At 44.4% G+C, this 21845-nt stretch overlaps 1 protein-coding gene across 3 annotated transcripts in view; it reads right to left on the reverse strand.

Moving 5' to 3' along the window:
• Positions 1-2207: 2207 nt before the first annotated feature.
• LMX1B (LIM homeobox transcription factor 1 beta) overlaps positions 2208-21845 on the reverse strand; it is a 169464-nt gene continuing 149826 nt past the window's right edge. For 2 of the 3 annotated variants that reach the window (XM_079962183.1, XM_079962185.1), the window contains 3 exons: positions 20722-20788; positions 16554-16715; positions 2208-13206 (listed from right to left, as the gene is read on the reverse strand). In XM_079962183.1, the coding sequence (XP_079818309.1) occupies positions 13049-13206; positions 16554-16715; positions 20722-20788 (387 nt within the window). In that variant the 3' untranslated portion in view covers positions 2208-13048. The remainder of the gene's footprint in view (positions 13207-16553; positions 16716-20721; positions 20789-21845) is intronic. The other variant, XM_079962184.1, reaches the window with a different exon arrangement.

A 21845-nucleotide genomic window follows, 5' to 3' on the forward strand; every position in this document is an offset into this window, starting at 1 on the left:
TGTTAAGCTGAATAACTTGTGCTTGAGCATGCCTTTTTCCCTCCTCCCTCCTATTCCTCATGTCGGGCCTTTCTAGATCCTTAGCCTTAGGACTAGAATCATGGATTTCTGTAAGTTTCTCTGTGAGACTACTCCATCCAAAGGGCAAGATATAAATTCTGTCTGTAAGCCTTGTTCTGGGCTCAGATCAGCTTGAGACACCTTTGCCTGGGGTGTGTAGCCTACATGAGGTGCAATAGAGGGTACAGTTTTGCCCACATCATAGCGAATACAAGCATTTATAAGGCTCCCCCCCCCCGAGTTTGGGGCCATTTGACCGCACAAGCTTCTGCTCACCCACCCTCAAGTTTACCATGAAATTTGGGTCACTGGTTGAAAATACAGTGGTACCTCTGGTTATGAACTTAATTCATTCCAGAGGTCCGTTCTTAACCTGAAACCATTCTGAACCTGAGGTACCACTTTAGCTAATAGGGCCTCCCGCTGCCGTCGCACTGCTGGTCTGCAATTTCTCTTCTCATCCTCAGGTAAAGTTCTTAACCCGATGTACTACTTCCGGGTTAGCGGAGTCTGTAACCCAAAGTGTTTGTAACCTGAGGTACCACTGTACCAGAAAGGATATTTTTCCTCCTCAGCTGATTTGCAGTTGGTTGGGGTTTCCCCCCCACCTTTCCTACAGTGAAAATTATGACTTTCTGTTGTTAGGCAGAAGAATGTTGTCTTTGTATACTGGTCAAAATGGCACTGGGCAGGATCAACATTGTAAAGAAGGGCTCCCCATAAGGGACCTGAGGTGTGTGTGGGGGGAATTGACCATGGCACCCTCAAGCTCAGGTTGGTCTCTGCCAGGCTGGCAACCTCACCCCAGTTACCCAGCAAGAATTTGCCAGCTTGATTTGTAATATGACAAAGTTCATCTCTGGTCAACCCCTGCAGATCCCATTCCACCAGCACTGGGCGAGTGGAACGATGAACTGTTCCTGGCCCTACTGCCATGCCAACCATTACCCTCCCTGCTGCCTGTTCTTTTTCATTCAAATACCTGGTGTTCTAAATGCTTGTTTGCTGCTGTTTATGGTCACATAGTACGCCTGCCATAGCAAGTAAAAGCCCTCTAAGCCATCTCAACTCATATGAGCATATACCTGGTCAAACAACTTGTTGCTTTAAGCATGTGCCCAAAACAGCAGGTAAAAATGTTCATGGCATGTAGGTAAATTTGATCATCTACTACAGGGGTCAGCAAACTTTTTCAGCAGGGGCTGATCCACTGCCCCTCAGACCTTGTGGGGGGCTGGACTATATTTTCTTCTTTTTTTGGGGGGGGGAGAGAATGAATTCCTATGACCCACAAATAACCCAGAGATGCATTTTAAATAAAAGGACACATTCTACTCATGTAAAAACACGCTGATTCCCGGACTGTCCATGGGCCGGATTGAGAAGGCGATTGGGCTGGATCCGGCCCCCAGGCCTTAGTTTGCCTACTCATGAACTACTAGCTACTTTGACTCAAACTGGTGGTAAAGGCATAAGAGCTGGCATTGGGGTGGGAAGGGGTTTACGGGTGAGCTGACAACTTCAGATGGGGAAAAACCCAAGATCCTTAAAAAATTTCTCTTCCCAAAATTTTGCAGTAATGTGTACCAAAAAAGTGCATATACTTGTGTAAATAAATCCATATATTTGTGAAAATAATATACCAAATGCATTATATTAGGGAAAATGGCTTTGCATATTAGGCAAAATTGCATACAAAAAAGTGCAAACTAGGAGAAAATCACACTGAAATGCTGATGAAATTTCCTGAAGACTTTAATTTTTTATTTTTCGCAAACTGATGTGGCAGGGTGGAGAACAAAGGCAAGGGAAATGAAAATCTGAAATCAACAAGTTTACTCAATCATAGAGAAAGCCTTAAATATAATATTTAAGAATGATTTTTTGTAGAACTTAGTGCTCCAATGGTTCAAATTCTACACGGAGTTGGGGGGATGAGCCAACCTACACCCACTTACCTGCTTTGACTGGCTTACTGCTCTGTAAGGACTCGTGCAGATCCATAGCCCAAGCTGGGGTCCATTGTCACTAGAGATGTCAGGAATAGAGCACAGAATGTCCTGCACACCAGTGAGTGATAAGTGTCTTTTTCATTGTGAAATGCAGTGAGTGGGTGGAGGGGAATTCACTCCAAAAGCAACATCCCATTTCATTTACAGGTAGCTTTTATTTACAAATATACTGAAGTGTTTCGTTCTCTTTCTCTTTTGTAGGAAAAACAAACACAAGGTCTAGTAATCACATCATTTAACTGCCAGTTGACAGCGGCAGAGATGGGGGCGGAGTGTGAAAGTTGGAAGGGGGGGGGGACCAAAAAACCAAAATGAAGCCCAACAAAAACACTAATAAATAATTTAAGAAAGGGTAAGTCATTAAATAAAAAACAAAATGTCCAATCTGCAACCTTGATGTTGGTGGGAGAGAACCAACAGAGCTTGGAAGGGGTGCGGGTGGGGTTAGGAACTATGTCTGAAAGGGAAAATGGCCTACGGATGGGAGACCATATTAAGAATCATTAGCATCAGCATCATTATCTTACAAGTTAAACAAACTGGAACAGCTACAAAATACTACATTTTGGTAACATAAATACAGAATATATAAATATACAAGTAATGCGGCCATATGAGCTAAAGAAAATGTGTGGTGATGGTGGGGAGATGTCCCCCTCCCTTTCCCCCCCTAAATTATTATTTATAATTCAAAGTTTGCTGTTCAAACTATTGATGAAAGGTGGAAACCCAGGTGGATCTCTGAGCTTGGCGGAGTCCTGGCCTGTCAAGGTTTCTCAGCAAATGCTTTCATTCTGTTAAAATCATAGAATCCTTGCAGAGATGCAAGAAACCCCCAGGGTTGTCTAATCCAGCCACCATGCAATGGAGAACCACAGCCAAAGTCCATCAGAAAGGTGAGACTACTAGAGTCCAGACTAAACTGTTTTGGTGCTTCTCCCATCCTGTTAATTCATATGGGTTCTACATAAGCTCCATTGAAATGAAGGGAAGCTGCACAGGAGCATGCACATACGTGTCCATTCATTTCAATGGGACTTCTGTGGAAGAAAGCTTTAAATGAATAATGTCCATGGATCAGAGTTGTCTGATGCCCTTAATAGCACCTAGGAAACTGCCTGACTTTGAACCATTTCTGGTTCAACAAAGCAACTTCTATACAGGAATACCTCTGACAGTCTTCTTGTTTAAATTCATCCATGGATTTTTGGAGTTCTGGGATTCCCTGGTCCTATTTCTAAAATGGAATGGATGCATTAGGAAACCTCCACTGATTCCTGTTTTCTTTTTGTTTCTGAATTTTGTACCTTGCACAAACCTGTTGCTGCAGCTTTCTAGGTCTTTCATCACCTTTCCCCATTCCCATACTTCCAAATTACATATTAACATTGATAAAACACTGCAAAAAAGCACAATCTTTTTGTGATTCTATACATGGATGCATTGAGGTGATTTTTGCGCAGTTTTACTTCTGGGCATTGATAAAAGATTGCAAAAAGAGTAGAGACTGAGATGTGACTGTATGTATGCTTATATTCAGATCCTTTTCATGTAGTGTTTTACCAGTGCTCCATATTAGAGGGCTACATATACACAGTGATAAAACACTGCAAAACAAAAACAAAACACCCAACACTTATCAAATAAAACATGCAATCAAATCCAGGTTGCTTTTTTGTATTTTTATCAATGCATACATGTGCATTGTTACATGGGCAGCGGAGACAGTGGTGCAGGACTTTCTGGCAGAATCCTATGGATTCACTCAGCAGGATGAACAGGAGGGTCCCCAGGGCTGGCTTACCACATTTTGAAATGTGTGAAGTCATGCACATTGCAGTCTAGAGGGATGCTCCTCGTAAGACAAATAAGGTTGCATCTACCCCATGCATTTAAAGCATGTTTATAGCACATGGCTTACCCTTATGAATCCTGGGAATGGTGAGTTTGTTAAGAGTGCTGGGAATTGTAGTACTTTGAGGGGTAAACTACAATTCCCATTGGGGGCATGTAGTTTGTGGGGTGGGTGTCACCTATGTCCAGAGGTTAAAATTACCCTAACTCTCCCACTGAAGAAAAAGAAGCAAATTAACTGGACACAGCAGTAGAATGCACATTCTAATTCAGGATATATAATTCTGAGTTAAGGCAGAATTTGGCTGAAGGAAGAACAACACAAACCCACAGAATGATAAAGGAACCAGGGGTTGCAGATGAGGGAGAGCTCTCTCTCTCTCTCTCTCTCTCTCTCTACTATTTCTGAAGGTGGATACATTTTGGGAAGCAGTTATGTATATATTGAAATAAAGGTCTCCAAAGGCTAATAAGGGGCTCCACACACCTAGTCTTTAAACAAATTCTTGGAGACTGAAGACTATGTCAGGGTGGTGGTCTCAGAAGGACCATTCTATTCTATTCTATTCTATTCTATTCTATTCTATTCTATTCTATTCTATTCTATTCTATTCTATTCTTTACATTGCTTCTTTGTGCTTCAGGGAGGGGGAACTTCAAATGGTGGAACTTACCCCTGGAAAAAGAGAGAGAGAGAGAGAGAGAGAGAGAGAGAGAGAGAGAGAGAGAGAGAGAAAGAGAGAAGATATTTGTTTGTTGGCATTGAAAACGTGAGGGTTGGGTGTAGAGAACCCCAAGAGATTACAACATCTAGGAACACTTGGAAGGTTCTTGAGGTGGTTTCAGTACCTGAATGCCTTCTGACCTGCCACTATCCTCCTCTTTGACTGGTCAGGTTTTCTGCTTGGAGAGGGATCCCTTTTGGTCTTAGCCCATGAACCAACCAGAGCTCCCTGCTATTATGGCAATGCTCAAAAATAAAAAGACACCTTGCTTTGCCGCAACAATGACAAGCAAATTATGCATCACAGAAAAACATTTTAGGCTGGTCAGGTGTCCTAATCCACAGAGGACATATATCCATTTGCATTGTCTCCCTGTTTGCGGAATGTTCTCCCCAGGGAGGCTTGCCTGGTGCCCTCATTATACATATTTAGGCGCCAGACAATAATGCTCCTCTTCAACCAGGTCTTTGGATGATTAATATTCTACGTCTTTTTTAATGTGTTTGTGGGATGTGTTTGTATGCTTTATTTTTGTTCTTGCTGTTATTATATACTTTGTCTTTTTATGCTGTGAGCCACCCTGAGAACTTCAGATGAAGAGCAGTGTAAAGATTTAATTAATAATCATCATTATCATATTTAAAGGGATTTGAAGGGATTCTCTGTCTAAATCTGAGATGAAGTGCCATCAGATGGGAGAGCATCAGGGGCCCATCAACAATGAACACCTAGACAGTTGACCAAGCAAGCACACAGATCACCTGGTCTCAGCTTCCCCTGCTAGGGCAAGAGGTACCACATTTCCATTTAAATTATAGCCCTTGTTTCTAAATTTGGTTTATGCATATAAATTATGCATATACAAATACTATGCAAATATGTGTCCTCTTTTATCCTTTTGAGGTGTGTGTGATTCCCCTTTTTTGGAAATACATAAAGGGACACTTTATTTGCCCTGCACAGGAGAGGCGTCCTCATTTTGCAGGTTTTCCATCTGTATACTAACCATGGGTCATACACCAAACTAATTTCTACTCAAGTAGAGTAGAGCTATAGAAATTAATAAACCTAAATTAGTCATGCCCATTAACTTCAATGGATCTACGCTATGTAGGACTAGCATTGGATATAACACTATAAGCCTGGTATGGGGAACCTGTGGCCTTCCAGATGCTGTTGAACTACAACTCCCATCAGCCCCGGCAAGCATGGCCAGTGGTGATGGGAGCTGTAGTGCAGCCACATCTGGCAGGCCTGCTTATAGCTTAAGGACTTTGCTAGGGGTTATCAATTCCAGTATTTAGGATGCCTCCAGCATCCTAAATATAAGCTGCTTAAAACATTTCAACAAAGTGTACAATTGGATCTGTTTCAGTGAGTTCAAGTTTTTAGAAACAATATATATCTCAGAAATGTAAGCAAAGCAAGATTCTTAGCCTCAAATTAAACATGGTGTCAGTGTCACAAATGTAACTAGCGTGCATGCTGCTGTTTTTTTAATGTAAGTAGCAGCCATTGCAATGCCTGGGAAACATTGACACTTCAGGGGAATATCTTTCTATCCTTCCCACAATCCTGATGAAAACCATGTCTCTGAAGCTGCTGCTTGCCTTTCAAGGCAAGTCTCCATTGGCACCTTGTAAAGCAACTAGCAGTTACAGAAGGCAACTTTTGTGGGAGATGGTGCAGGGAGAGAAAGATTTAAACTCCCCTTCCCCACAGACACACAGAGGCTGCTGAATACAAAACAAAGGATATCTTTAATATTATATATACTTTAGACCTTAGTTATGGTACTCACATTCCCTATGCTTCAGAATAAAGAGGGGAATTTAGTTGTATCATCAAAAGAAGTGGCAATGAGACTTTTCTGTGCCGGATCAGAAAACTGCATTATATGTGTTGGGGTGTGCGTGTGCATGCGTGCATTCACACACATGCGCACACACGCAAAAAGCCTCCTCACCATTTGATATACTGTTAAAACTGTCAGTGTATCAAGCCCATGCCATAGGAAGTTACTATGTGCTAGATGGTGTCCTCTGATAACCCTTATTTGGCAAACAATAAATTCATTTTTGGCATAGTAGACTCAAATGTTTGGGGGAAAACACCTAGAATATGGCTCCTAACATACCCTCAGACACAGGTGAGGAGAATGCGACTTTACAGATGTTGTCAGTGAACAACTCCCTGACCACTGGCCATGCTGGCTAGGGGGTGATGAGAGTTGAAGACCAGCAGTAACTGTGAAGCCACTGGTTCCCTATCCCTGGTCTAGAATGAACACAAGAAGAAGAGCATTTTTTAGACATGACACTAAGAATGGCTTTCGCGTCCCTGCTGCATTACTTGTGCTCTGGAACAGAGTGTTCTTTTAAAAAGGAAAACTCAAATATACAATCCAATGGATGTGGCTCATTCCTTCCATTTACAAATGCAGGAAATTCAAAGTTCTCCACAAATAGAATTAGTGAGGGAGGTCCACATGGAAGAACATCTGTTCAGTTGTGGACCAATCAAGCGACCGGATGCTGTTTACATAGGGCAAAACTGGGGAACCTGCTGCCCTCCAGATGTTGTTGGATGCCAACTCCCATTAGCCCCAGCAGCCACAACGGGCAGTGGTCAGAATGGGTAGTGGTCAGGAATTGGAGTACAAATACCTAGGGGGCAACATATTAGTCCCCAGTGACGTATGGGAATACTGCATGTCAAATTTGTGACTGTTGTATCTGGCCTAATAAGTATGGCTTCCTACAAAATCCTGGGGTAGGTCTTCTGGATCTGTGGCCTCTCTGACAAAATACAATTTCCAGAGTTCTCTCAGGACGTGGAATGACTATTAAGCTACTTGGTGTATTATGAAACTAGTCAGTGGCAGAGCATCTGCTCTGCATTCATAAGGTCCCAGGTTCAATCCCCAGCATCTCCAGGGTATGCTGGGCATGTAACCCTGCCTGAAACCCTGCAGAGCTGCTACCAATCAGTGTAGACAATACTGAGCTAGATGGACCAGTCGTCTGACTCAGTATGAAGCACTTTCTGTTGAACCTGTAGATACCAACCCTCAACAGAAAAGTATCCATGAGTAGTGGGGAAGTTGATATAACTTTATGCTAATAAGCAACTTTCCTCCATTCCTCATTCTGAGTGCCAGGTGTTTGAGGACCAGGACATTTGCAGGAAAACCAGAATACAAAGACATTGTACTACCAACCTTACTATATGCTTGTGAAACATGGATCACTTATAAATGCCATCTCCAAATCCTGGAAAGATCCCATCAATGGTGTCTCCAAAATTTTTTACATATCACTTGGGAAGACAGGTGAACTAATGCCAGTGTACAGTGTTGAAGCAATGATTCTTCAACATCAACTTTGTTGGACTGGTCATGTTGTGCAGATGCCTGGTTATCATCTTCCAAAGCAACTACTCTATTCCAAACTCAAAAATGGAAAGCGTAATGCTGGTGGTCAACAAAAGAGGTTTAAAGACTCTCTCAAGGCAAATCTTTAAAAAGGTAGTATAAACACTGACAATTGGGAAACACTGGCCTGCGAGCGCTCCAATTGCACAACAGCCTTTACCAAAGGTGCCGTGGACTTCGGAGATGCTTGAACTCAGGACGAAAGGGAGAAACGTGCTAAGAGGAAGGCATGCTTGGCAAACCTTCACTGTGATGTGACAAACTGTGACAAACTCCCGCCCGGAAACCAATGTCCCCAATGTGGAAGGACGTGTGGATCCAGAATTGGCCTCCACAGTCACTTACGGACTCACTGTTAAGACTATGTTCATGGAAGGCAATCTTACTCGGCTATGAGTGATCACCGAAGAAGAAAGAAGCAGCATCCAATTTGTCAAGACTTTTGAGGGAAATCATGTTTTGATTCATTTTAAATGCTCTTCCTCAGCAACAACAAATCTCCCTTTCCCTCTCTCTTTTTTAAAGTGGACATTGAAACCCCATATTTTTCTTAATTGCCTGCATGTGACTGCTGCTTGCAGCACAGAGCATGCCCCCCACCCATCCAAAGAAGCAACCCAGGTTTCAACCTAGTTTGTTTGAGCCAAAGTGGGGGGGGGGGGGTTTGCCAGTATGAATGGAGCTCAAATGGTTGACATGAGACTTCTGCCCTTGGCATAGCATGTAAAGGTGAACAACCATTTTTTTTGTGTTTTCCCTTGGTCATGCAAAATGTTTTTTTTTTTTTATCTACTTCATCCTACCTGCTTCCTTCTTTTCTTTTCTTTTGATTTGATGATCAGCATTTTGCTTTGATGCTACAATAATAAATCCCAAATCAAGAAGAGGTCAAAGGTCTACTTTAGAACCTTTGACCACAAGGTCTCCAGATTAAAACCACACAATGGTCACATTCCTGGGGGAGATAACTCCTGCCACAAAATAAAAGGGGAAATGATCTTTGCCCATAAATACTGTAGGTGTGGAAGGGCAATACAGAACTGGCTTGGCTCCACATTGACACTTAGCTGAAAGGATAGTGTCTCCCTTCATAGAAAAGTCAGTTACATTCCATGTTCTCTGTGATATTTTTGTGTTACCAAGAGACAGAACTCAGGGCTTCTTCATTCTCAGTGACTTCCATAGAAAGCTTAGGAGGGCAGGACAATGTTTGGATGAAGTGCAGGCTGGAATGGGATGGAACACTGCCACACCCACTTCTGTCTGCCCTTAGCCTGCCCCTCCACCTGCCTGCCCTCCATTGGCACTGCTTGTCAATTTCCTCCTCTTCCTTTGCCTCAAGGTTGCCCTTGTGGAACTCACCAGGGAGTTCTGTGGCAACAAAACTAGAATTAATTGGCTCCGTCTGCTATTGGTTCTTCCTTTTTATTGGCTCTGGCACTGCTGTTCATGTGTTATGCCTTCACTTAAAGAATTCTGGGAGCTCTAGTTTGTCCAGGATGCTGACAGTTAGGAGACCCCCCCCCCCCACTCCCCTCACAGAATGACAGTGCCCAGAGTGGTGTAAGAGTCAATCTCTCTTTGGGCAAAACTAGGGATTGGAGCTTTGGGAGGGGAATAGTGGCCAGCACTTTTAATGAGCTACAGCTCTCAGAATTCATTCTGGAAAGCTGTGACTGTTTAAAATTGTATCATAGTGTTTTAAATGTATGGTGCAAATGCAGCTTTTGTAGGCCTTCTGTCTGTTTGCATGTAGGGATAGCTAACATGAGGGCTCCTATGTTGTTAGGTTCTTGGATGAGTAATAGGTGTGTGTGGCAGTCCCTGTAACTCCCCTCTCCCTTGACCCCTGCCCATGCTAATGACATTTTCATGCCACAATACAATAAATAAGTCCTAAGGTGTGGGAAGGTTTTTTTGCTGCAAGATACCAACACAGCCACTCTTTGAGCATGTATGTCCATGGATAACCTGGTCCCACCATCCACCATCCATTTTAAATTCCCATTCCTGATGCAACATTGCTCTGGTGGCATTGTGGGAAAATGTAAATGGTTGTCTTGCCACCACCAGATAATCCAACAGCTTGGGGCCCAGTAGAGGCTGGTTTATTTGGGCAAAAGGGGTGCTGCCCCATTAACCTGAGTCTGCCCTTGGGCAGTCCCCACTGGCCTGATTCCTGACTTACAGCCTGTCAGGAGGAGGGCAACCAAAATGGTCAAAGGACTGGAAACAATGCCTTATGAGGAACGGCTAAGGGAGCTGGGCATGTTTAGCCTGGAGAAGAGGAGGTTAAGGGGTGATATGATAGCCATGTTCAAATATATAAAAGGATGTCACATAGAGGAGGGAGAAAGGTTGTTTTCTGCTGCTCCAGAGAAGCGGACACGGAGCAATGGATCCAAACTACAAGAAAGAGGATTCCACCTAAACATTAGGAAGAACTTCCTGACAGTAAGAGCTGTTCGACAGTGGAATTTGCTGCCAAGGAGTGTGGTGGAGTCTCCTTCTTTGGAGGTCTTTAAGCAGAGGCTTGACAACCATATGTCAGGAGTGCTCTGATGGTGTTTCCTGCTTGGCAGGGGGTTGGACTCGATGGCCCTTGTGGTCTCTTCCAACTCTATGATTCTATGATTCTAGGAGGCGATACTCTTTGCAAATTGGTTCTAGAGCTACCTCCTGTTGGGTGTCCCACTTTCCACACCACTGCTGGAAAACACTAACTGGTCTTCATCAGTGAGCCCATTCTCATGTTCTTTCTCATTATAGCAACAACTAAAGGATAGCTTTCACTGCTGTTTTCAGATTCATTTAAAAGTGCTGCGATTAAAGGGGAATTGGTCGAGACCACAGTAACATTTGGGACCCTTCCTCCATTCTGTGTAGGGTTTGATTTGGTTCATTTGTTTTTGGCTCTACCAAGTCCTCTTTCAGTAGGCAGCATTCAACTAGGGCTGTAGTCCAGTAAGAGAAATATTAGTCAATGAATGGTAGCAGCTAAAGAATCAATTAATAAATAAAATATGCAGAAATCTGCATATGAAGAAAAACGTTGATTGGTTCAAGAAGGAAACACCCTTCGGCGTTTTTTTTCATAACTCACACATCCAGCAAAGCAGGCATCACATCTGAGAAGAAGCATTCTTTCCTCTCTGATATACATAGAAGGAATGATTCCAATAAGATATCACATTACCTGCTGGGAGGTTGTTGTTTTTTTTTGTTAACTTATTAAAAATAATTTAACAAATTAAAGACCTGCTACCTGCAACCTGATTAATGAAGGGTGCATTTTTCATTGATCCAACCAGTTTTAATAGAGCCAGGGATGGGAGATCTGTGGTCCTCCAGATGTTATTGGACTCCAACCCTCATCAGCCCCTAGCTCACAGGGCCAGTGCTCAGGGATGATGGGAACTGTAGTTCAACAAACAGAGGGCCATAGGTTTCCCCATCCCCAATCTAACCAATGAATCAAATATAGTAGTGGGACTGATTTCTGAGTGAACATGCATAAGCTTGTATTGCAGATGCTGAAGCCTGAGTTTCAGCTATCTACTGGTCCATGTGACTCTGGAGTAACTGAACGATTGGAGTTCATTAAGGCTGAGTAAGGGCTTGGGGAAAAGCCATAGGAACAAAGATGAGGACATAGGAAGCTGCTATTGGCCCATCTAACTCAGTACCATCCAGTCTGATTGGTCACTGATTTCCAGGATTTCACACAGGAGCTTTTCCCAGCTGTCTAGAGATGCCAGGGAACCTGAGACCTTCTGCATGCAAAGCAGATGCTCTGACACTGAACTACAGCCCCCCCCCCAGCATTGCTTTTTCTACAGTGACTCGACTGACATTTCAGGAGGGTCCCAAGGGACATGACAGATTTCTCTCTCTCTCAAAGACCTTCCTAATTAACCCAGATTGGGATAACGGAGCGCTGCATATATCTGTCAAGTAGATATAAACATAAGGAACACCCAACAGATGCCTGCCAATCACATGAGTGGGGGGAGGAAAGTGGAGAATTTGAGAATGAGTTATATTACATTTTTTAAAAAATAAAGAACACCCACCCTAATGTTTTGTGCTCATATCAGTAAATGAAGTTAAATGAAACTGTGTGTCTCGTAAGAACCTTTTGCTCATTTTTGTTAAAAAACAAAATGTTACTACTAATCTAAATGAAACCCTCCCCACTAACTCATGCATCTACTTCGTCATTTATTTAAAATACTATCATTATGACATGAGCCTTCGCTCTTTGTCTCTCTCCACAGTCTTACTTTTCACCAGCTACTCAGCTCCCCCCTGCCCCTTCTCTCGCCCAGTTTCATACAGTACAAAGGCTATAAACTAATGTACAGTCTATGGGCTTTTATGGGGCGGGGAAGGAAAGGGGGGGGGCGTGGAACGCAGGAAAGAGGAACTATTTGCTTGGGAGCCACTGTTACAGGAAAAGGTCTCACAGTCCGGTTGGCTGTTGGTCCACAACTAACATGTTTCTCCGACCTTTTTTGCTGCATGGGTCAATACCCCCCCTCAAAATGGCGGCGATGTTGGTGGCTCCAGGCATCTGAAAGAGGCTCCAAAAGGTTAATAGGTTTCATGGTGTTCATCTTGCTTTCCTTTGCGATGGCGGAATCAAAATGGAGGGCTGTTGATGCCATGTGGTTGGGCGTTGCCATGTTCCTCCTGAGCTCAATGCTAGTGCCATGATATTTCTTTATTTTTTCTGTGGATGATCTGGCAGCAGCCTTGAAATTTCTTTTTTTTTTTTTAATGAAAGTCTCTCTTAATTTAACACTCCTGTTGTCACAGAGCCTGAAGTCAGCACGAAGGTAGAGCTGAGGAAAATATGGCTGTAAGAGTCTGAGCTGAGAAATCAGGGGGCACGTGAGGGGTTGGGGAGTCATCTGTGAAGATGGGCATTCTTTTCAGGGTTCCCCCTTGTTTTCCCTTGAATTTCATGAGGCAAAATAAGAACTCTGCATAGAGTACAGCCTGTCAATTGGGTTTCCAACCCTGGCCTGCATGGAGTTTACTTCTGAGGAGGCCAGGAAACAGTCGCTCAAGCTAGTTAGAGAGGTATCGCTGTCGATGTCGTGGAAAATCGAGTCATTCCCTGTGAGGCACAAAACACAGCAACACAAGCACATTAGTACACGCTGAATTGCTCACTCAGAGAAAGAGCCCTGGGATTCCCTTATCACCTCATGCAATGGAAGCCCATCTGCACACACAGCAGAATAACGTGATATGGATTTTCTTGAGCCATGCCACTTCACACTGTATTTGGAGGGAAATCTCATGCTTAATTGCTGCCCCTACATGAAAAATACCCCTTTTGCAGAAAATGAGTATGCCAAGGTCAGCCTGACATGCTAATTCCCCTCCTCTCTCCCTTTCTCCTTCTCATTGCTATTTTTCCATGTGCATGGCTGGGGGCACCTGCAGGAATTTTTGGTGGACAGGGAGAATAAAAGTTCTAAAAATGCTAGAAACTTTGGCTGCATTCGCAGGGCAGTTTAATCTGACATTCCCCTAACAGTTTTCCACCTTGTATTTGAGCTTTCATGAAATGTAGTAAGTACTTCTGGCTCTGCCACATAATATGGCAAGTTTAGTACTCATTCCTCGTGTTATTTGCAAATAACATGGAAATGAGTGCTAAACTTGTGCTACGTTCCACTGTATTTTGAGAAGTGTCTTTTATGTTGTACAAAAGCTCAAATACTGTATTTACTCGAATCTAGTGCTCACCTTTTTTGGCCAAATTATTTTTTGTGAAAATGAAGGTGTGCATTACATTCGATGGCACAATAGACTTGAGTAAATACGGTATAATGTGGAAATTGACAATTATTGAAACATCCAGGAAACAGAATAAACTGCTATGTGAATTCAGTCTAACTCATTACAAACAAAATGAAAGCCAAGTGTCTGGAGATTATGGTTCATCCACCGTAAAGGGGAGGCAGCTGTCCCTCTTGTGGAAACCAGTGTAACCAGTGTTATTTTTCATGTGCTATATCACTGTAGGTGGAGGAAATCTCATTTTTGAGCAAACACAGCGAAAATTCTCCCTGTATGCAGCAATGGAGCCCATTAGGGAGAAAGCTAGCCTAAAACCCTGCTCCCTCTCAGGCTAATTTTCTACAGCATTCCAGCCAAGCAGTCTGGAGTGGTACAGTCCTGGCAAAGGAATTAGGGGAGGTACGGAGGGACACGGGGGGAGAGGGGGGGGAGGGATATTGCCCTAGTGTGAGTACTTGCACTGGTTTCCGCTAGTGTACTGGATTAATTAAACCCAGCCTGGTGAGTCTAAGTTAGTCCCATCCATTATTTTCAATGGGTTGGCTCTGAGTGGGACTAATATTTGGCTGCAACTCCAAAGCTTTATTTCTTTGGGCTCCTAATCACTGCAGAGTTTAGTGACTGCATTGCGAGGGTGGAGAAGAGGTGAGGATTGCCAAGGACTTGTTTGCATTGCAGTCTGCAGCATTTTGGAAGGGCTTTAAAAAGAAAAGAAAAATCAAAAAGAGAAAGTTCCTTTTCCAACTGACATGAGTAAACAATCTGTGGGAAGCTGTTTGGTCACAGAGAAGAGATTCTGCATTCCATCCCAGGGAACTGTGGCTCCCAGGAATGGCGGTATCAAATGGTTTCAATGGCAAATATGGAACTGGGAGAAGAGCAAAGCTTTTGCTCACTCGCTCCATTAATGAAAGCTGCCCACTCTTCAGTCCACCCTGTGACCTCCCCTACCAGTTTAACACACAGTTCCTCCACTGTGGCAGGAGATAGCTTTCTGGACTAGATGAGCCTTTGGTCTGATCCATCAAGGCAAGAGTCATTATTTTACCAGCAGTATGTGGCCTGGTGGACTCAGCGTGGAATATAGAACAGAAGGTGCCTGCTCAGTCCCACAGACTGACTAGGTGGCCTCGGATCTGTCGCGATCTTCCAACCATAAATCCTTCATCTCCTGATTGGGAATCTTAAATGTTACACCCCACACACTGTTGTTGTGTGACGATTGAGGAGATAAGGTCTGCACATCAATTTGCATTGCTAAGGAATTGTATAAGCAAGGTGATAACTCAGCCTTCTGCCAAAACCACATCTGACTTTGCATTCCTCATGATGAGGTAGTGGAGAGACAGGTTATTGAAGGTGCTGGGTTCTTTTCTGCCTCCTTAGAATATGAAGCAAGCATCTAGACTACATTCTTTGGTTGGCTTCATACCAGTTTAGCTGCGATGGCTCCATTGTCTCCTTCCCATGAACAGAGGCAGATTTAGGGAAGTGCGACCGGTTCAGTTGCACTGGGTGAGGAGCTTTGGGGGCGCCACCAGGGACACCTCAACTAATATTTAGAAGAAAGCATGAGAAGTGGGGAGGGCTGAATTCTTGACATCACACAGGGCACCACTGAATCTGAGACCCCAAAGACTGCCATGAATCCTGGGAAACAGAGTTTGGGGAAGGTGTAAAGAATTCTCTGGAGAATATCCCATGGTCCCCTCCCTCACAGAGCTGAAGATCCCAAGGCCTCCATCAGAGAGTTACAGTTTAAACAAATATTATAGGCATGCCCCAAATCCCCATGAGACCTACTAGGAATGCTGGATTGACAATATATCACATAAGTAGGGCATTGTGATGTCAAAGGTAAAACAGCTAATAATGTTCAAGTCTGGACCATCTCCAGAAGCAAATGGTCAGCTTTTGGACCATTTTGCAAGCTGCTGGGCTAGTTTAATACAGTTAATACAGGCACAAGGGCTGTGGTGACAGCAGTGACAGCTGGAAGATTCCTCCTGCCTCCCTTGGTTTTTTTGTTTTTCCTTCCAGAATAAATTATATTTCCCAAGATCCCTGACATTTAGATCACTATCATAGTGGCAACCCAAAAACCTGAGCTAGAGAGTTAAGGAGGGCCCTGGTATCTTTGTGTGGCTTCTGCCAGCCAGCTAAGAAGATTTAGGGGGGTTTTGGGTGAGGAGGGAGAGGGCTGATGGGAAATTAAGGGAAGAATTCAGAGCTTGCTACATTTCCAGTGGCGTTACTAGAAGTTTGATGGAGCTTGAAAGGGCTCATAATTCTTCATTCAGAAATGCCTTTGCTTTGAAATACTATATAAGGGAGCAGAAGTCTTTCTGGTAGAGTCCAGCACAAGCAGAACAGAAAGGAGAGGCTTCCAGAGGCTCAATGGAGACTCATCTTCCCTCTTTGCTTGTTTTGGACCCTGGTGGAAGGAACTCTATTTCCTCCAGAAGAAGACCAAAATGATGCCTTGGATACAAACGACATCTAATATTAACATCTGGATCAAGTTGCTCCCAGGGCTTTCCACCTTGTAAAATGACAGGGAGACCTCTCAAGAGTGTGGGCTTGGGAATCCTAGACCGAAGCTTCCATGTTCTACCTTGGACATGCCAACAGCAGCTGGTTCCCAGTGAGTCTTACCATAGGGGTTCATGTGGTCACCTGGCATTTGTGGTGGTGTGAGACCTTGCTGGAAGGGGTCAGTGGCATAGCTGCTCTGATCCATCGCTACAATCTGCTGCTGTGGCGGTGCTAGCGGTGTATAAGAGGTCATCATCCCCTCCATTCGGTTGGACATCACTTCTGCAAAGAAAGACAATTGACTTCATCTAAAGCTCCTCCTGTGAGATTGATGAAATTACAGTGCTCTCGGCCTTTGAAGTTGCCCCTGTTTTCTTTCCATTTGGGGCTGAGTTTAAAAAGGGGGGAGGGGGCAAGCACCACGAACATTTTCATCACTATGAAGCACCACCCTCCATAGTCCAGTGATTGGAAGGGACTGACTGCAGGAAAAGGGGATAACAGTGTTCACATTTTCAGGAAATATCGTATTTTTTGCTCTATAGGACACACTTTCTCCCCTCCAAAAATTAAGGGGAAATGTGTGTGCATCCTATGGAGTGAATGCAGGCTCCTTGGCTTCAGTGATAGCAACACGAAGCCTCCGAAGCGCAGAGGGAGCGCTCCCTCCATGCTCCGGAGGCTTCGTGTTGCTTTTGCTGAAGCCTGGAGAGTGAGAGGGGTCGTTGCGCACCGACCCCTCTTGCTCTCCAGGCTTCAGCAAAAGCAACGCGAAGCCTCCGGAGCATGGAGGGAGCCTTCGGAGCACAGAGCGAGTTCCCGCTGCGCTCCGGAGGCTTTGGGTTCCTTTTGCTGAAGCCGGGAGAGCAAGATTCTCCTGGCTTCAGCAGAGAGGGAGAGCTGTGCAGTGCCCCTGCAGCCAAGCGGGAGGAGAAAAGGAAGGGGCTCTGTTTCTCCTACCGCTTCGCTGAAGGGGCGCTGAGCAGAGGGGGGAGATTTTTTCCCCTTGTTCTCCCCCTCTAAAACAATGTGCATCCTATGGTCCAGTGCGTCCTATAGAGCGAAAAATACGGTACACTGCCATCTAGTTCAGCATCCTGTTCTCATCCAGATGCCTGGGGGGAACCAACATGTAGGACCCAAAGACAAGACTACTTTCTCCTCCTGTGGCTTCATGAAGCTGGCATTCAGACACATTAATGCCTCTGATCATGGAGGCACCTTGTCCTCCATGAATGTATCCAATCCTCTTTTAAAGCCATCCAAGGTAGTGGCTATTACTGCCTCCTGTGGGAGTGAGTTCCATAGTTTAACTATGTACTGCTGGATCTTCCAGCACTCAGCTTCAATAGATGCCCATGATGAGTTCCAGCTCTGGGGCGGGGGGGGGCGGGGGGAGGATCTTCTCTCTCTCTTATTTTTTCCATGGCATGCATAAGCTTCAAACTTCTGTCATTTCATCTCTTACTTGCCTTTTCTCTAAACTAAAAAGTCCCAAATGTTGCAACCTTTCCTTCTCCACCCACTTGATCATTTTGGTTGCCCTTTTCTGAACTTTTCCAACTCTACAGTACACCATCCTATTTGAGCTGGGGCGACCAAAAAAATCACACCCTATTCCAATTGTGATCACACCATAGATTTGCAATACAATTCTCAGCATCTTCTCCAAACTCCAGCTACTAAGATTCTTTGGGGGAAGCTATCCCTATTAAATTGGTATCAAACCAATGTGCAGCATAGGTGAGCCCTAAGTCTTTTGATGCTGCATTCCACACACACACACACACACACACACACACACACAATTTATTTTTTAACAGTCTAGGATCTGGATTTGATTTGACACCTGCTGCAGAATAGTCCTGACTCACAGTCCCTTCTCCTCATCCTCCCCAACCACAAGCCCAGAGTTCCTTCATTTCCATCATATTGTTTCAAAGGAGCTATTTGTTTCTGCCAGGGTGGAACGAGAAGTAGCTAATTGTTTCCTTGAAATTCACTCCCACGATCCCAGGCTGTCTACTCCGACATGATGCAATGCCAGACAGGTGATGAAGACTGTTGCATCGCTCATCCATATGCAGTGCTTTGGGGTTGCACATCCTATCCTGAGTGTTGCAAGTGTTTGGGGTGGAGACTCCTGTTTTGTCCAGTCCTTGCCACAGCAGTGTGCCAGCCCGAACTGGCGCCACAGGGTGCCAGAGCTGCAAGAACAGATAAGAACACCATGCTAATGGGATGGCGAAGGAGCAGCAATGTGGGGGTGTAATTGCCAAGAGGTCTAGCTGGTTGGGGCCCTTCTTCTCCTCATTTCAAACTCCATCTTGGAAACTAGCCATCATTGCTTTGAGTTGTTGTTGGCTTTTCTTCTGGTCGTTGTTTGTTTTATAATCAAGCAATGTATGAATTTATGGCTGTGCTCTGCCTCCATAGTCAGAGGCTGTATGCTTCTAAATATCAATTGCTGGAAGCCACAGGAGAGGAGAGTGCTCTTGTGATATGGTCCTGCTTGCTGATTTCCCGCAGGAATCTGGTTGGCCACTGGGAGAACAGGAAACAGGACTAGATGAACTATTGGCTTGATACAGCAGGGTTCTCCTTATGTTCTTAGCTAGCTTTTAACAAGAGCCATACAGTGGTGCCTCGCAAGACGAAAAGAATCCATTCCGCGAGTCTCTTCGTCCAGCGGTTTTTTCGTCTTGCGAAGCAAGCCCATTGACGGCTTAGCGGATTAGCGCTATTAACGATTTAGCGGCTTTTAGCGGCTTATTGGCTTAGCGGATAAGCGGCTTAGCGGCTTAGAAAATGGGGGGGAAGGGGAAAAAAACCCCGCAGGAACTTGCAAGACATTTTCGTCTTGCGAAGCAAGCCCATAGGAAATTCGTTTTGCGAAGCACCTCCAAAACGGAAAACTCTTTCGTCTAGTGAGTTTTTCATCTTGCAAGGCATTCATCTTGTGGGGCACCACTGTATTTTGAACATTAGAAGACCCTGGCTGCTGTTTCAGGCCAGAGGCCCAATCCAGTCTGATGTCCTGTTCTCCCAGTGGCCAACCTGATGGCTGTGGCCAACCACATGCCGATGGCAAGCTCAAGAGTTCTCTCCCCAAATAATTCCCAGCAACTGATATTCCTATTGCCTCTGACAGTGGGGGCAGAAGATAGTCGTGGTGGCTAGAAGGTTTATCTTCCATGAGGATAAATAAATACCTATAAACGTGAAGTTCAAGTCTGATTCAAATCTTGTCTCTGCTAGGAACTTACTATTTTATTTTATTTCACTTAGAAGCATGCTTAATATTTCAAAAAGTGGTGTCAATCAGTAGTGAGCATCAGACATGTATCAGCCTTCCCCTGCCTCCAGTATTCAATATGGGGCTAAGGTGAGGAGGACTACGTTACATGGGTGGTATAAGGATTAAAACAATGTATATGGGATGCTTTGAACATGCACATATGTGAAGCATGATTAGTAATCCAAGGGAAGGGTGAGAAAGGTGCTTCTTTCACCTGCCAATTATTCCTCGTAAATATCCTCCAGGCTGTTTTTAACCTGGGTCCCCCTGCCAAGCTGGGCTCCAAGCCCAATGATCAGCCTGACTTTGGGAAACTATGGGTGGAGGAAACATTCACAGGGGAGAATCAACTCAGCAGGGCAGGGTAGGGGAGTGGGGCATAGGCAAAATCCTCTTATGCTCACCAGTGCTTTTTTTTTTAAAGAAAAAAGGTGCCAGTACTCACCATGAAGTTGTTACAGTAAGTGCCACACTTTTAACATGTGGGGGAGGTGCCGGTACTGCGTACCCTTGGGTACCCCCAGAAAAAAACAGTGCTGATGCTCACTGAGTCTTTTCTGTAAATGTATTCCCCTCTTTCCCTATGTTTAGAGGGTTTAAAAACAAGACACAACATGGCAGAGCATTCAGCTTAGGTAATCCTCCCTCTGCATTCCAGAATGGTATAGTCCTCCTAGGAATAGTACAATTATTCTACCTATGTCTGTCTCTTTCTTTCTTTCTTTCTTTCTTTCTTTCTTTCTTTCTTTCTTTCTTTCTGTTTGGCTGCAACTTGCAGGGTATATACCCAGTACTTAAGCTTCTGTGGTTAAAAGCCTTTCACTCTTTTTGTTTGTGTGTAAGCATATCCTGGGTTCACACCTTGAATATTCTGCATTGGGCTGGCCACCCAAATCAGAAATGATGCAATGGAACTGGAAAAAAGGCCATAACCCCCAAATGCCATCATCAACCCCAAGGGTCCCATCCACGTCACCACTGTGGTTTCACCTTGACCTAGTCGCTGTGAATTCTGCTGCTCCTGCTGCTGTTGATGCCTTCGGGCCAATTTCTTCATCTGAGGAAGAAAGGAAAATCAGGACTAAACAGGGGCACATCAATCAAATTCTCACACTGGCTGAATTAGATGCCCGTGGGAAGTCTGCAAGAAGGACCTGAGTGCAACAAGACTCTCCCCTCCTGCTGTTTCCAGCAACGGGCATACAGAGGCATACTACTCTGACAGTGAAGGTAGAACATAAGAAGAGCCCTGCTAGGTCAGGCCAATGGCCTTTTAGTCCATCACCCTGTTCTCATAGTGGCTGACCAGGTGCCTGTGGGATGCCTGAAAGAAGGACATGAGCGCAACTGCACTCTGCTCACTTGCAATTCCCAGCTACTGGTATTCAGAGGCATGATGCCTCTGACAGTGGAGGTAGAACATAGCCACCATCTCTAGTAGTGCAAGAGTGTCCTTCTAGCAGGCAGTAATGCAGTGACATTGGGGAAGCATTGCACAACAACAAATAAAGTGGAACTGTGTGTGGACTAATGTAAAATTGTGGTGTCAATTGCATTTTGCAGAATTCCCCCTTAAAAAAAAAAAACCAGCACACCAGTCTGGGGCGGTCCTAGGCAATAGATGTGATTCACTGTTCCTCTTCCTATGTATCCAGTGTTACTCCTACTCATACTAGACCAATTAAAATAAATAAATATGGCCAATGTAGCATCTTAACTTGAATTCACATATTTCCCTACCTCCCCACTCTGACTACCAACCCCTGAACTATTTCTACTTATGGAGCTTCCTCACTTTGGGTAAAGTTAAGCAGGGACTGCTTAGGGTATGACACAGGAAGTACAACAAAGAAGGATGCACAAGTCACTTGTACTTCCTGTCCTCCACTTCTCCCCCCCCCCAAATCCTGTAATATCTATTATGCTTGATCGCCATATTCCATACCCCTCAACCGTCCCGATTTTCTCAGGACATCCTGAAATTACAGAAGCTATCTCAGCTTCTGAATGGATTCTGGAATGTCCCAACTTTTGGTGCTGTGGCTCCTGCGAGAGCACAGCACCAAAAGAGGCAGTGAAGGACCTTGTGATGTTGACAAGAAGGAAGGGAGAAA

Source organism: Podarcis cretensis, assembly GCF_951804945.1.
Source record: "Podarcis cretensis genome assembly, chromosome: Z".
Lineage (NCBI taxonomy): Eukaryota > Metazoa > Chordata > Lepidosauria > Squamata > Lacertidae > Podarcis > Podarcis cretensis.